General features: G+C 36.9%; 1 protein-coding gene across 2 annotated transcripts in view; it reads left to right on the plus strand.

Annotated features, from left to right (window-relative positions):
* LRRC49 (leucine rich repeat containing 49) overlaps positions 1–16,533 on the plus strand; it is a 43,697-nt gene that overhangs the window by 10,531 nt on the left and 16,633 nt on the right. For both annotated transcript variants that reach the window (XM_054387961.1, XM_054387962.1), the window contains 3 exons: positions 2,889–3,032; positions 5,357–5,418; positions 11,560–11,707. In XM_054387961.1, the coding sequence (XP_054243936.1) occupies positions 2,889–3,032; positions 5,357–5,418; positions 11,560–11,707 (354 nt within the window). The remainder of the gene's footprint in view (positions 1–2,888; positions 3,033–5,356; positions 5,419–11,559; positions 11,708–16,533) is intronic.

Consider the following 16,533-nt stretch of genomic DNA (forward strand, 5'->3'; position numbering starts at 1 on the left):
GCACTACAACTTTTGAGATAAACATTTGATTTCTGAATAGCCTGTGGTAAAAAAGCTGATTGGTTTGATCTTGGCTGTCAAGGCAAATATTATAAATGCTCTAAGTTCTATATGGCTTTCTTTAAAATCTTTTTGTTTTAGGGTTAAAATGGACTTTACTCTGCTTTCTAGTGAAATAATGCATCAAAATTGAGTGAAATTGAGACAGAATTTCATTCTAACATTTTATTTAGAATGAAACTTTTTCTCCAATGCTTTAAATATTTAAAAGTCATTAGAGTTACTTTTTGTGTTCTATTTTTAAGTTTGAAATCTGGTGTGTCTTCATATGCGTAATTGAAATGGAGAAAATCCATTAGAGTTAATGTTGAAGTTTAGCAAAAAGATAGAAAGAATCTCTGTCCATTGCTGATGAAATCATCTTTGCACTAGCAGTAAACTGCCAGGATTTAACATTCAGCTTTGTGGCACGCTGTAGTGAAGCAGACATCTGCAGAGGTGTGTGCTCTTCATGCTAACCATCTGCTCTTGACTTCGCTTTTACAAGTCTCTCTGTCTAAATATATTATTCTAAATGGTGGCATTTTCTGTTCCTTTTGCTGTAATATTTTTGTATCCTGATAAGTTTTGGTTTCTGCTTATAAGATGCATAAATGGATGATGCATAACAGTTTATGCTTTATATCCTTTACATGCTTTTTAATGGAAAAATTTCTGAAGTGCTTTTTATAGCAGTATATTCAAATCATATGTCACAGACTTGTAGGTGAATACATGCATGTGTTTGTGTACATACATGGCTATGCATATGAAAATTACCAACCAGATTGTGTCTTCTCACACTATTAAATAACAGCTACTTTACCTCTTCTCCCATTCCAGGAGCTGCCAGGCACGTTCTGGAAAATGGAATGGCCAGACTTGTACTGGCCTAAAGTTCATTATCAGTGGGAAGGTGTGTGACATTAGTCACCATCTCCCTTGTCCTCATCTGTGTGCTGTTGGTAGCTTTGGGGAACAGTAGCGTGCCTGGATGCAGGGTGCTGAAGGGAACTTATACTGATCCAGCAGATGATCACTCTAACTGAAAGGAAATTCATCAGACTCATTAGTAGCTTTGTGCACTGTATCCTTGGATGCACTGCTACACATTGTGGAAGGCTGAAGCATTTTCTATGGGAAAACCTGCTGCCTTCTTCCTACCATGTAACATTGGTTTCAGTAAAAATATGATAGGACTATCCCTCTGTGAAGTGGCAATGCTTCATGTTCTCCATGATATTGCTGTGTGCAAGTCCTGCATGAATATCTGGATAGATTCTGGAGGACTGATCCACCCCACTGTGAGAAATAAACATCTGGGCAGAGATCCTGGAATGGATCACTGTGACAAACAGGAACCCAGGACAGGAATCCAGATTGTGTCAACAGAGCAGTAATTAATACCTTTGAAAAGGTACTTCTAGAATTCAATATTGAAACTGAGGGCCAGTAGCTATTCTTATTATTTGTATTTTTTAATGTTTTAAATTTATTTATTTTTTGGTCACTATGACCTGAATCTTTAGGGTATTAAGTGTAAAAACAAGTCTTGGACAGCTGCCTGTGTATAGTAGTTTAGTCACTTTGATCCCTTGTCTTTCTAATCCCAGGAAGCTGTGAGTTGCTGAAGTGCTGGAGGCTGTCAAGCAGATATGCTGTATCTGCACTATGGATGCTACTGCTTTATTTTCTGACTTCTGAGTATGTCTTTCTGATTCCAGCAATTACCTTCTCATAGAACTTCCTCACAAGTTCCAATTTCAGAATAATTGCTTTCTTTCTAGAAGGTTGTGGCTACTTCTGACTCAGTTGATTCCTGTCTGTATGACCTGGTGGGAAGTCTGTGGAGCTCATGTAGGTGGAACTGTGGGCATGAAGAGAAATCAGTGCAGAGTTCTTTGATGGTAGGGAGAGATGGTGTCACATATTCTTATAGCGTAGGTACCAGGAGATTCAGATGTGTGTTTGCAGACAAATGAAGGATCTACCCTGCAAAAATGTCCCTATTTTGGCATACCTTGATATCATCAGCCTTGTCTTAGTTTTATGGTATCTTCAAGGTTGCTGCTACAGAAAAGCACTTAATTTCTGATGGTAAGGAAGGAAATGCTGACTGGTTTTATGGCAGTATGACTAGAAAGATACTAATGAAGTGAGTACTAGTACTTACCATAGAGTGGCTTAGGTTGGAGTAGACCTCAGAGGTCACAATATCACAGATTGGAAGGGACCTCAAGAGATCATCAGGTCCAACCCCCCCTGCCAGAGCAGGATCAGTTAGGGTAGTCCACACAGGAACGCATCCAGGTGGGTTTTGGAAGTCTCCAGAGAAGGAAACTCCACAACCCCTCTGGGGTGCCTGTTCCAGTGCTCCTTCACCCTCACTGTAAAGAAGTTTCTCCTCATGTTGAGGTGAAATCTTCTATGTCCTAGTTTGAACCCATTATTCCTCGTCTTATCACTGTGAACCACCAAAAAGAGCCTGGCCCCCTCCACAGGTCATCTGCTCCAACTTCCCAGCCATGGGCAGGGATGCCTCTCAACTACACTTGGCTGCTCAAGGTATCATCCAGCCTGGCCTTGAACACCCCCAGGGAGGAGGCATCAACAACCTCCCTGGGTAACTTATTGCAGAGTCTCATCACCCTTGTACTGAAGAATTTCAATCTCTAGCAAGACTGTAGCTTGTTTTCAGCTGTTTATGACATGATTATCATGGTTTAGAAAAATATACTCTGCTGTATTAAGGTTATTCTTCCTGTCTTTTAAAAAACTGTATGCACTACACATATCTGTTATCTATATAAAACATGGCATGCATGTTAATAGTTGCACTCCTTTCACAGATTACTAAAATAGAAAACATCAGCCATCTGAGTGAACTGAGAGTGTTAAACCTTGCCAGAAACCTACTAACCATTGTGGAAAACCTCAATGGACTGGATTCACTCACAGAGCTCAACCTTCGTCATAATCAAGTCTCTGCTATAGTAAGGAACAGAACTCTTCTCTTTTTCTTTCTTTTTAACAAAATGCATTGTTACTGTAATTTATCCAAACCATTTCAGCTTTGTGAAATCTCATGTTTTCCCTGTTGTGTTGTGTATGTTGTTCTGCTGCAATACAACATGAGGGTGAAACAAACAGGAATTTATTTTTAGTGTTACTTTGCTTAAATGTGATCAATGATTCAAATCTCAATAACTCATGATGGCTCCTGAGGTGAGGGAGGAGATTCTGAAAAGGTTTTGTGATTCTTACATAAGATCTTGATACTTTTCTTCCATACCAGTTTGTTTCCTAGAAACAAGCCCTCTATCTGTAGCTCAGTTAAGCAGTCAGATCATCCTAAATTTCATCTCTTTATGAACATTTGTAGGGCAAAAGCAAAGAAGTTGGTATTGATCTTAAAACCAGAGTTTTCCAGTTGAAGCTTTAACCTAGCATTGTCTTTATGTTCTGAAAATAACGCTTTTTACCTTTGCAATTTGTGGGTTTTAGCTAATGTATAGCAAGTAGATTATTTGAACAAGTATTTTTTAAAATAATACAGTAGGTATGCTTAAATAGCTTTATTTTTCTGTCCCTCATAATTCCTTTAGTTCTTGGTTTCCTATTGCTTCTGAGCCTTTCTTGAATTTCTGCTACTTGCCATATATTAATTTGTTTTGTACTTCATGAACATAATGATGGAATGTCTGTTTACTTTCCATCCAATTGTGAATTAGGGTCCACTGCTAGAAAGATGAACAATGTTTTTTGGTTGGAAGATGGACCTACTTGATTGCTTTGAGGTGTTAAACATATAGAATTTCAGATTACATTATCTGCAGCTTGATCTTAAAACTTGGAGTGCTCATCAAAGTGTTGATCACTTTTGCACAAAAGAACTCTTGTCCTGTATGTCTACTGCCCAACATGACTATATCAAAACCAAAATAGCTGGAGGCTTTTTTTTTTTTCCCCTCCTGGTCTTTTTCTCCTATTTAAGTCCTATTTAAGGTGTTTGCTGTCAGGGTTGTGAGACTTGCAACATATTTTGCAGGATAAAAACATGTCGTGCTGGTTATGGAAATTTGTCTTTAGGGGAAATTACCCTGTATTCTCCAGTGTGAAGTTCTTTGACTTAGTCGTTGCTGCTTAAGAATTACTGTATCCAACCATACAATGCCTGTTTTCACCTGTATGACCTATACCCACCCCTTTAAGCATCAATACTAATTAATTTAGGGACAGAAGTGCTGTCCAGATGTAATTTTGTTGTGAACTCAAATCGTTTCACAGTCTGATCTGGAAAGATTCAGAGCTGCTCTGGGACAGGAGTTTTAGATTTGCAGGCCTGAGATAGTAAGACCTGCTTGTTGTATACAGAGTTATGACTCTCAGCAATGCTTGTTGGTTCACATTCGGAGTATCATTAATGGCTATGTGAATGGTTTAGAGCTGCTTTGTATTCCCTTGTTTGGTAGAACAAACTATTTCTGTTTCTAGAATGCTATGTAGACATGTGACAAATGAGATGGAGGGAGAAAGTGCTGTAGATACCTTGATTTTGGCCACAAAATCAGAGAGAGCCCCATGCCACTTGCCTGTGCTCTAGGTGACCTCTGGTTGCAAGTTGGAATACTCTTTTTAGTAGGGTAAGGAGATGCAGATGTAAAGATGTGCAGGCTGACTGGTGTATAAATCACTGTAGTCTCTGCTACCTGGCCATTTGTATTTCATTAAAAAAAAAAAGTTTGGTCTTGCTTGATGTGGTTCATCTTACTAATGTTTGAGCAACATGCTATTTAGAGATTTTCTGTAAAGGTCAATAGAGTCATATATTAAATTCACCATTTATCATACTGGAAACTCATTCATTTTTATTGTAAAGATGACAGAGTCCTTCAGACTATTCTCTGGCAGAAATGCACTGCTGCTTGGTAGTGCACTGTTGTATTGTACTTCAAAAACCTTATTTCAGCGTGTCAGAAAAGAAACTATTTACAGTGTGTTTATCCTGCAGCTTAAATGCTGAGACAGCACCTTGCCTTATTTCCCAAAAGCCTGTTCACAAGCCAGCAGCAGCGTTATCCTCTCTTCCTTAACATCATTTGCTTTGCAAGTGATGCAGCTTGTACTGCAGTGGGGGTATCTGCACTGAAACACTCCCTTGCAGTCTGCACTAGGGAGAAATGGAGCTGCCTGTTCAACAGAAATCAATGCTGCAGCAAAGTTATAGCATCTAGAAATGGAAGTATTTTATCAGGCAAAGTAGAGAGGTTCAAAGGCTACTTTCAGCTACTGAATTTATGCCTCTGTTTCCTTCCAGAAAGATGTGGATACTTTGCCCTGTCTCCAGCGTCTCTTCCTCAGCTTCAACAATATTTCTAGGTAAGGGAAACAGCAGTTTGCTTCCTATCAGTTATTTGTAGTATCTTCTTAGAGCTGTATTTCATTAAAATGTAAATTTAATGTTATGAGTGCAGAGGCTTTTTTTTCCCTAGTATATCACATACACAATGGCTTGACTATACTTTTTTTTCTACTCTAAATGTAACAAATCTTGAAACCCTTTGCATTTAAATGTTGTACTTTGAATATTCTACCAAGAAACTTACATTTTTAATGTAAAAATTATTATACTGTATTAAACTATTAAAAATAGCTTTGCAAATATGTTGTTTTGCTGTTAAACTAGGTATCTGTTAAAGCAATATTATGCAAGGTACATGCTATATTTAACATTATCACTGTATTTATGGAGTTACACAAACTGCTGAGTCAGATTTGGCCATGATGATTAGATTATTTCATGCTTGTGTTTCCCTTGTCCATACATTAATAAAGTCTGAAAGGTATATTATAATTTCTCTTTCAAACCAGATGGCAAAAGCAGAATAGCTCAAGTTTCAAAGCAGGACTTGTATAGTTTCAAGTAACTAAGTGCATTTTGTTTAAGAGATAGAGATGTTTGTCTGATATGCTTTTTTTCATATTTGTACATTTTTGGAGTCTGCATTTACGTTAGTGCCAATATTAAAGAAAATAGAAGTGCCTGCATTATATGATTTGGTATGTTCCTTTTTTTTTTTATTCCTAAATCACCACCAGCCTTCCTTATTTTAAGCAAATAATTTGATGTGGGGTAGGGGAAAGATGCTGCATGTTCAAGTACTGCAAATAAAGTGCTGATATTGTGGTACCTGCTGTCTCTGTAAAATGTTATACTTGGTTTGAGCTTTTCTTATAATGAGTACTTGAACATTTTACTTTGACCTGTATTATATTTTTTGCAGACAGCTCCAACCTACTTATCTGTGTTCCTTAGGTTCTTAAAGTACCAATGCAGTAGATCTTAAATACTTGTGGGTATTAAACATTTAAAAATCAGACATCATCTGCAGGAATCTTTAATATGCCCTTCCCTGAATTAATCTGCTAGAGGGGAGTTCAGCATTTTGTCTCTCTTGAATGATTTCCAGAACTGAAATGTCTTTAGTTCCAGTTTGTCTACAAAATCTTTGCTTGGCAAGAACAATGAGGATACTGCAGTAGCTGGCTCCCTTGCCATCAGGGAGTATCACTGCAGTCAGTGGAATTTCTGTATCTTTTTATATACTTGGGATATGTTTGTGTAGCTTTCTGACTCTTTTCCTGTGTTTTTTTATGCAAATTAATGTTAGTTTTACAGTGATCAAAGAAGGAAAAATGTTTCCATTTTTCTGTAAGGTTTTTAAACTAAATTTCTCAAACTTTATGTAATCAGTAGCTTGCTTCTTGGTACTTTGTCATAATTATTGTCACTAATTCATGTGACTTCAGCTAAACTATTGATAGTCTTCACCTAATCTAGCAATACTGGTTGAGAACACTGATGCAAATATAATTTGGTTTTAACTTGTAGTTGGAATGGGTATAAAAATGAAATCTTAATGTCAAATGAAAGACATTGCTCTTCTAGAAATTAGGTATGCATATGTGGGTAGGTAGATAGATGGATCAGTTAATTCTTAATTTACCAGACATTATTTAAAACAAACAAATGAAAAATTTCTCAAGATTATCACATTTGCCTCAATTTTTTTTAAATAACTTTCTATTGCATATAGCAGTTTTGAGGGGTAAAACCCCCCATGATTTCAAGTTATGTAGTAGATATGTCTTCAAACAGGAAAATGATTACATTTAAAATTACTCTTGACCATGTGTGTTCTGACAGATGGTGTGATACTGTTTCTACTGAGTGAAGTTATGCACAAACATTTTACTAGCGAGTTACTGTGCTACATCTGAACATTCCTACAACCCTTTTAAATTATTTTGTGTGATTTTGAATCACTTACCTAGGTTTACTGTGTGCCATGTGATTTTTATATACTGCTTATCCTAGGAACAGCTATGGTTGTATGACAGGCTTTTCTTTTTAGACAATTGAATTGGTACACAAATTCACTAGTTAATTTATCAGTAGGTGCATAAAGACGACCTGAAAAATGGAAACAAAGTAGATTGCAGAAACCTGGATTTAAGTTGTAGGTTCATTATTTTGTTAGTGCTACTCTATTTTTTTTTCAGGGATCATTTGGAGGCAGTGCTCACATGGAAACTTCTGCTGTCTCCTAGTTTTGTACTTCAACAGAAATCCTTAAGTCTTCAATTGATACGTACTGACATAGATGAATTAATGTTTCAGTAAAGGATTCACAAACGCTTTTTAAATGTGGTAACTAAGGCATGAGAATCTACCATGGGTTTAATCACTGACATTCTTCTTCCCTCGTTCTTCAGAGGAGGCCTCAGAATGCTGCTGCTTCTCTGCAAAGCTTTAAGTAAAAAAAGATGTATGGGCAAGATAAACTAAGCTAACATTGAACACTGTAGAATTGTTGTTGATCTGAAGAGAAATCCTCCTTCTGGTATCAGCTTCAAAAAAACAACAGTTACAAACTGAAGGTATTCATACTTGATGGCCCGAAGGCTGAAGGTATATCTCTATAACTAGTTCCAAAGGGTGAGAAATCTTTTTGAATTCGTAACATGGATACTAGGAAGAGATACAGGAAATGGTTCTTCCAGAGAGATATGCCACTGAGATTCAGAAACAGGATTATTGCTCGTATTGCAAAATGTGAAGCTGGGGAAGATAATTTTTTAATCTTGGAAACAAAATGCATATTTTCACTGGTAAGCTGCTGTCCAGGTAGTACTGTGTTGGCATGTTTTCTAGCCATATAGAAAACACTAAATACAAAGTCAAAAGGACATTGGTGGCTAAGTTGGAAACCTGAGAGAAGGAATGTTCTTAGCCTAATAAAAAGAAGAAAATATGTTTTTAACAGAATGAAAATTTGTAAGTACCTTGTTAAATACTTGAAGAAGAGCAGTACAACGGGAATGAAGGATTGACTCTGGTAACTCTGTTTTTGTCAGTAGTTTAATGGTTAGAAACCTGGGGAAACTCAAGTTTTCTTTTTTGACTGAATGTTTCTTGAACTTAGAGCTCCCATTTGAGTTCTATCAGACTATAGGAGTCTGTTGCCTTTCTTCTTCAGAGCTTTTCCCCTTTAAAACATCCTTTTTAAAAAGTAATTGATGCAAACATATAGAAAATGAACAGCTCTCATCCTAAGCAAGTAGGCTGTAACAAAGGACAAGTGTTCTTGTGTCCTGTTCTTGCCTACTAAATGTGTACATGTGAAGACATATCACTGGTAGAGGTTGAGCTTACATCACTCCAGAATATTCTGCTGCTTAGTAATTGCCACGCTCTCATATGAGGCAGGAGAAATGAGTTTGCATCCCCGCTGGCAGAGAAGAGAATTGGATGCAGGATTCAAAAGCATGTGCATGAGGTAAAACTAATCCCTTCTGAAAAGGATTGCAGAAAGCAGTTCTTGATAATTTAGCCCAAATTCACAATTTGTTTCCGTGTGGCTGAAACTACCATTTTTGCAAAGATAAATTAATCTAGGAAGAAAGAAGGACAGGGAAGGAGAGGTGGTTGCCGTAGTTCGGTGGTATCGGTGCAGAAGTAGAGATTCTACTCAGAAGATTGCCTGAAGCAGTCTGAAATGGTATTGTCCACAGCTGCTTTGTATTTCATAAGCAGGTTAAAGACTCCTTTGTGGTGAACAGAGGCTAGACAGAGCATTGAGACCTGGCCTCTGATTCTCACAGGGTGATCACCACTTGGCTCTGTCAGAGCAGTCTGTGTGCTAGGAAGCAGACAGAAGCTTGATTGTAAAGTATGTGGTCTGTTTGCTGAGAGTATTACATTAAAGCTTTGCTTGGCTTAGGATTGGGATGCCAGTGTGACAAGTACAGTATTTTAAGTTTTCTGCATTGAATTTCTAAAGCTCTGGTTTTCATATGGCTATGCAAAGATGTGAAAACACAGCTATTTTACACTACTGTTTAGCTCTACAATTGAGCTGCTAATAGGATGGCTGAAAGCGGGATAAACCAAGCACATCTGTTCTAGCTCCAGAATGAAAGTTCTGCTATGGTGGAGCACTGAGAATTTCAAAGCACAGCAGTATGTATAAAAGGAAGGTGTTGAAAACACTAGTATACTTTCAAGTTTTCTCTCATTTCCTGAAGAGATTAGTTTTATTTAAAAATCTGTAAATCATGTGTAATGGCAGAAGTACTGTTTGGTTAAATCTTTAGTGGGAAGTGATTTAAGCAAATAGATGTAATGCTTTTCATAATTATTTGTTATTTAAAATTATTTCTGAAGGCTAGAACGTTTTTGTATTTGTCAAGCAAGATTGATCTAGTCTAGCCCCATGGAAATTGAAGTATCTTTTCTTGTTCTAACATGTCTACAAGTTTGCTTTACTTCTGTATTGTTTTGGAAGATTATCTTTTATATTCAGGATATACTGAGTGTGTATTTTAAGTAATATGTCAGCCTGATCTTCCAAAAATGTGGTTGCACAAAGCTGTCGTATGGAAAGGAAACTGGATCACAAAAAGAAGCAGAAAGTTATAATCAAACTTGTCAGCCATGCATAGAAACACCCAATTCTTCACATACTCCATTGGAATCTGTCCATAGTTCCCTTTCCATCAGTTCTTATATTCCTTTACTACACTGAGCACTGAAAGATTGCAGCATCTTCTATTACTTTACTCTGTTATTTTTTGACTTCATCTGCTGAGTGTATCATGTAGAAGTTACTGGCTACTGACAGGCTGTGCTAGTTGTGTTGTGTTTTTTGGGTAATTTGTACTGGGTGGTTTTCTTATTCCAGCTAGTTTGTGTTGGGGTGTAGGCCTTTCTTCTGCTGGTTGAGACTGATTTCTATTTGGTGATACCATGTTTACATTTTATCTGGTTTAGCTGTTGCAGTAATTGCCTGATTTGTTACCTGGCATGTTTCAGGGATATCTGATACTGAAATTGCATGTTCTGATAGATCTGAAGCTCTCTGCAGCTAAATTACTGCATGGATTTTTTGAAAATTGAGTGATACCAATGATGAAGGCAATTGCCACTTTATTCAGTGTTGGACTTTATTATGGACCTGCCAACAAGAATGACAAGTAGTTAGTGAAATCATTACAGTTGTAGGAATATTTTTTTTAAATGGCAGTAGTTTCTTATCTAACACTTCAGAAACAGTTTCGTATTTCAGAATGTCATTAAGTATTTGCTTCTCCAGCAAAGTGATTTCCCATTTTTATTGTTGTCATCATTGATTATTTTGTAATTTTCATTCTTGAAAGTACCAAGTTAAATTATTTCATTTCTGCTTGAACTTACATAATTTTGTAACACAGCCTCAACTTTTGAAGACCAAAGTGCATAAGGATGGGTGTACAGTTGTACTTTTATACACTGTAATCAATTTCTTAAAAGCCTTTTGGGAGTTGTTTACTTCTGTGAGTGTTCCGAAGTGTTTTAAAAGTAGTGTCTTTGAGTCTTTTCACATTCCAGCTTCAATGAAAGGAACGTGATACAAACTGTACATCTCTAAATAGGCATTACACAAGCCACTTACTTTTGTCAGGGAACCAAATGAAATAATAGCTAAAAAGCTAACTTGTCAGTGCTTGTAGACTGAACTCCTCAGGCCAATAGACCGATCTGTTATTGAAGATATGATGCTTTTGTAATTGTTTTTCTTCCAGTATTTAACGATGTCATAAACACCCAGCATCATTCTGTGGTATTTGTGGTTGCCTTTTTCTTCTATTTCTCTGGGTTTTCCTGCTGACTTTGATGGCATTACTTTTTGAGTGTAACTTGGTATGTATCCTACTTTAGGGTTTCTTTTAGGTGAAACTATACTCACATAGTTAACAAGTTCTCCTTATTCTACATCTCTCTTTACCTATATTTGAAGAGATTAAAATGCTTAACAGCAGCAGCCCTTGATCTTTCTTGTTGTAATATTGATGGGTGGTTGGTTTTTTTTTTTAAATATAGGTACATATTAATGTTCTTTCCTTAAGAAATAAAATCTTCCATCTCAAAATTATTCCTGCTCTAAGACATTAAAATTTGTTAAACTTTTTTGGTTACAGTTTTGAGGATATTCTGTGCCTTGCTGATTCCTCATCTTTGTCAGATATCACCCTTGATGGCAATCCAATAGCTCAGGAGACATGGTACAAACACACTGTTCTCCATCATATGATGCAGCTCCGACAGCTAGATATGAAGAGAATCACAGTAAGAAATTTCTGTTTTCATCAAACTTAATTAATCCTTAAATTCAGAAGTAAATTGTAGGATTTTCACTGTATGTATGTAGATTAATCAGACCATAATTTTTTCTTAATTTAGTAAGGAATTGAATGTACAGACATTAAAATATCTAAAACTTTAACCTTTCTTCTTTCGTTCAATGTTTTGTAAGGCTGTGATTTTTTTTTTTCCTAACCTCATTTTAGCATATTTATTTAAAAATGCTTCATTAGTAAATACTGTGTGATCTGTTGCCATGGGACATGACAGAATTTCCAAAGATTTTGGTTAGAACTGTCTCAACACAGTCTACTGGTTAGCTGTATGGCTGTTAAGGAAGAGCATATTTATTTCAAATGAATAGTCTTTTTACCCTAAAATGGGTCTTACTGGTGTCTTCTTCTAACAATCCTGTTGGCTTCTTTAAACTGTTTCCCTAAGGAAGTAGGCCTGGTGATCACACTGTTTCTGTGTGTCTGTCTATATTTGTCCTTTCTGTATTTGACCTACTCTCTGCATTAATTTCTGTTCCTGCTGCACAAGTTTAAGTAACCACTATAAGGAAGAGAGGACTTGCAGACAACTAAGTCTTCTTCTTGAAGAAACTAAGACTCACATTCCCACAAATGATCTCACTGGTCAACTGTTGGATAAAACTTGTTGATAAGGTTGAAAAGATAATGATACCCCTTTAAAGAAAATATCTCCAGTGAAGTCTCTGAAAGGATGAAAACTATTTCAGAACTCTATTATTTCATTGTTTTAAAAAACAGTGGCAATTTTCATGTAACAATAAAACTGTAGCAAAACTGAGGGAAGGAACACTGTACTGAACTGGTGTTTTATGTTCAAAAAAGTTGTAATTGTATTTCAGATGAAAATGTGAACTAATTAAAGTTTCATAGAATGTACAGCAATGTGCCCTTGGGGGCAAGAAGGGCCAATGGTGTCCTCTGGGTGTATTAGAAGGGGTGTGGTGAGTAGGTTAAGAGAGGTTCTTCCTCCCCACCTCTGCTCTGGCCTGGTGAGGCCACAACTGGAATATTGTGTCTAGTTCTGGGCCCCTCAATTCAAGAAGGATCTCAGGGAACTGCTTGCAAGAGTCCAACACAGAGCCACAAAGATGATTAAGGGAGTGGAACATCTCCCTTATGGGGAAAGGCTGAGGGAGCTGGGTGTCTTTAGCTTGGAGAAGAGGAGAATGAAGGGTGACCTCATTCATGTTTATAAATATGGGCTCTTCTCAGTGATATCCAATGGTAGGACAAGGGGTGACAGGTGCAAGCTGGAGCATAGGAAGTTCCATTTGAACATAAGGAAAAACATTTTCACTGTGAAGGGGACAGCACTGTGATGGGCTGCCTGCAGAGGCTGTGGAGTCTTCTTCACTGGAGACATTCAAAACCTGGATGCGTTCTTGTGTGACCTGCCCTAGCTGATCGTGCTTTGGCAGGACCTCTTTCAAGGTCCCTTCCAACCCCTAATATTCTGTGATTCTGTGTGTGTGGTTATAGAAGATATGCTAAGGTAGAGGAGGGAAGGCAATCAAAACAGCTATTTTATCTTTTAATACAGGAATAGCCATGCTAGTTTTCCTGTGTCTATTCAAAAGCAATGTTTAAGCATGACCTTTTTACAAGAGCAAGTTAACAAATACATAATTCTAGACCTTTGTACAAGAGCAAGAACAAATACATAATTCTAGAATTCTACAATTCTTTTTGCTTGTTACTTTGAAGAACATCCAAACCATTTTGAACTTTTGTTGCTTTGTCTTGTAAAGAAGTAAAAGAAGCTGCTGTGCTTGAGAAATTAGTCTTACACAATTGCTATTTATGCTTTTAAGTTTTCTGTTGCTTGCTGGCTTCACTGGGACAAGAAAAGTATTTCAAGAAACCATAAAATCTGGAGAATATTTTCAAAAGCTTGTAAGAGACTTTAAAACTTTATTTGCACTGGTTTTCAGGAATCTCTGCTCTTCAGTGCCAGGCCTTTCCTATAGGATTCTCTAGAGAAAAGGAAGCTCAGAGCAGAGGTCTGGTGGTAACTGCCTCTGCCTTAGGAAACTATTCAGAATCATAGCTGCCATGAAAATCCAATACTCTGCACTTGGAATAAAGTATTTTTGCATTGTAGTTGTTCTAATATTGCTTAAGTTGAGACAGATTTGCCTTTATTCAAGGGACTGCATCATACTGTGACAACTTTTAAACTCTGATGCAGGAGGGGGTTGGTGTTTTCTTAGGTGTTATCTCATTCCTAAGGCATTTTTGAATGCAGGATTTGAACTCTTAAACCACTGAGGCATGGACCCAGAGGTTAGTCACACTGTGAAACTTTAAACACTCATCCACACTAGAAGATGATTTTCATCTGAAAACCCATCTAGTTTGTATTTTTTATTTAAGATATCAAGTCAGTGGAAATCTTTTACTTTCTCAAACTTGGATAGATCAGTCTAAAGGCTTAAAGAGTGGGGAGGAGGTTGAATTACTGTAGCGATGGACAGATTACTGTCACCTGTATTAACCAGTAACTGTAACAGTTTCACCTTTCCCTCACAACTTAGATGGATAAATGTGGCTCAGTGAAATAAGCTTACATGAAATCAAAATGCAAATCAGGCTCAGGTTGCTTATGTAGCATTTACTTTGGTTAACAAATAATAAGAGTTGCTTTTCTGGGTGTTGGAACTTTTTGAATTTATTTTGTAGTTTGAACTTGAAAAAGTGGACCTCTGTCAGATTAGCTGTGACCTGACTTCCTCCCCCCCACACTCCAGTCTCTTGTAACAGTTTGCAGATACTTTCTGCAGACACACAAAATATGAATCAAATGTATATGCACTCCTTATTGAGAAATTCCTTAACCAGAAACACTTGCTACTTGTCATTTTAAATACACTTTCTCAACAGAGCTTGCTAAATACATACGTTTATATACACATGTCTCTTTCTCTCTATATATATATATTTAATTTTTTATTAATCTATTTTTAAAATGTGCCGTGGTTCCCAAATTGGAAGCCAAGCTGCATATTTTTCATGTTAAAACCTTGCTTCTTTTCATTGAGGTTTTCTGTGGTTTTGGATCCTGAAAGTAAGAGCTGTGTTTGGCTTTAATTATTTTCTTAGACATTTCTCTGCTGATTAGGAAGTAGGTTCTACTGCTTTTTCCAGGACAGAATTTGTTATCAATTCCATTACCGCTGAAGTGTTCTGGTTTTAGTTCTGTTTGTGATTTGTTGAGGGTTTTTTGTTGTTGTTGGGTTGTGGTTTTTTTGTGGGTTTGGTTTTTGTTTGGGTTTTTTTTTTTTTTGGTTGGGGGGGGTTGTGTGTGTGTGGGTTTTGTTTGTTTGTTTCCCCAGGAAGGATTGTAATTTTGGTGTTGTTTGTTTTGGTTTTTTTTTCTCTCCACTTGAAATGAAGATGTTTCAGGAACCTGTACAGTCATTCCTGTAGATTGTAATCTCTCTTAAATCTGATCTTATGAAAATATACTAAAGTAATAGTAAGAAATTGAGAGATCTCATTGTCAAATATCACTTAAGAAAGTAATTTTCCTTGGCTATATTTCTTTTGGAAACATTCTTACATTCTTACTTTATTCTTCTGTAAAATCATACTTGTGGTGTATAGAACAAAAAGTAGTCTGTCTTCTGCAAGTGTGAGGTGAATTTTTATGTATTTGAAGTGTACTGAGTTGAGGGTATTTATGCCTTGAAGGCATAAGTATGTATTCCAGGACATTCTTTTGTTTGTTGTAATTATATCTTAAAATCATTTGTAGAATTTTAAGATTGATATACTGTGGACATGAAATAATACATTCCCTGTTCTCCTGTGACTGAAATGGTATTGTTGGCTGAAAAGAACTTGCTGGAGTAATAGTAAAGCAATTGTGAGAAAGAATACGTGCATTCCACTGGGTTCTCTTTAGGATCCTTCACAGGTCTTCCTGGGTGTTACTTGAAAGACAGTTAATGGTTTGGCCAGGACTATCTGTGGTGTTAAGAGCTGCAAAGAACTGATGTAGCTGTAGCAGCAGGGGGAGCTATCAGCATGGCAACGCTGCAGAGCCGCTTGTGTTAGAGCGGGAAGGTTTCAGAAGGGTAGCAAGAGCTTTCATGGGCCTTAGTCTTCTTGTGCTCTCTAGCTGCTGTTGCGTCACACTGATAGTGTAACACACGAAGAAACCTGCATCCTCAAAATCTCATCGCAGAAGGTGAGATTTCTGGTTCTCGAGGAAATATATTCCTCCCTTTTTTTTTTTGGTCTTTTTTTGATGCGTGTTGAAGGTGGCTTCTTAGCCATTTAGTAAGTTTATAGATGGGAAGTGAAGAACTAATAAAGGGAGGATATTTCAATATACAAGAGTACATCCATATCCTTTTGTAATGATCTGGCTTTGAAAAGCATTCCCCCTTGTCCAGCAAGGCTTACTTTAAAGACCAAACAAAGTTATGGACAATAAAAGCAGAATAATGAGGGGGGAACAAAGGAAAAGGGAGGTAAAAAGAATTTGAATAGAGCTGTAGCTAAAAGAGGTGATGAAGTGAACAGTTTTTGAACTTTGTAGGTTTTCTGCCTTTTTTTTGTGGAACTCGGGAAGAATGTTGTGTCTTTCAAGACTGACTGCTTGTGTTGTATAACATTAGTCAAGAAATGCATGTGGATTTGATTTCCATAAAAAGTAGATTGGGCCCTTGATCTTTATTCAGATGTTTTCTCTATCATTCTGCCTTAGTATTAATACTGAGTAAAACTAGGATATGTATTTTTAGGCTGAGATAATTTATTTTGAAAGAAAAT

This window comes from Indicator indicator, chromosome 16 (genome assembly GCF_027791375.1).
Source record: "Indicator indicator isolate 239-I01 chromosome 16, UM_Iind_1.1, whole genome shotgun sequence".
Classification (NCBI taxonomy): domain Eukaryota; kingdom Metazoa; phylum Chordata; class Aves; order Piciformes; family Indicatoridae; genus Indicator; species Indicator indicator.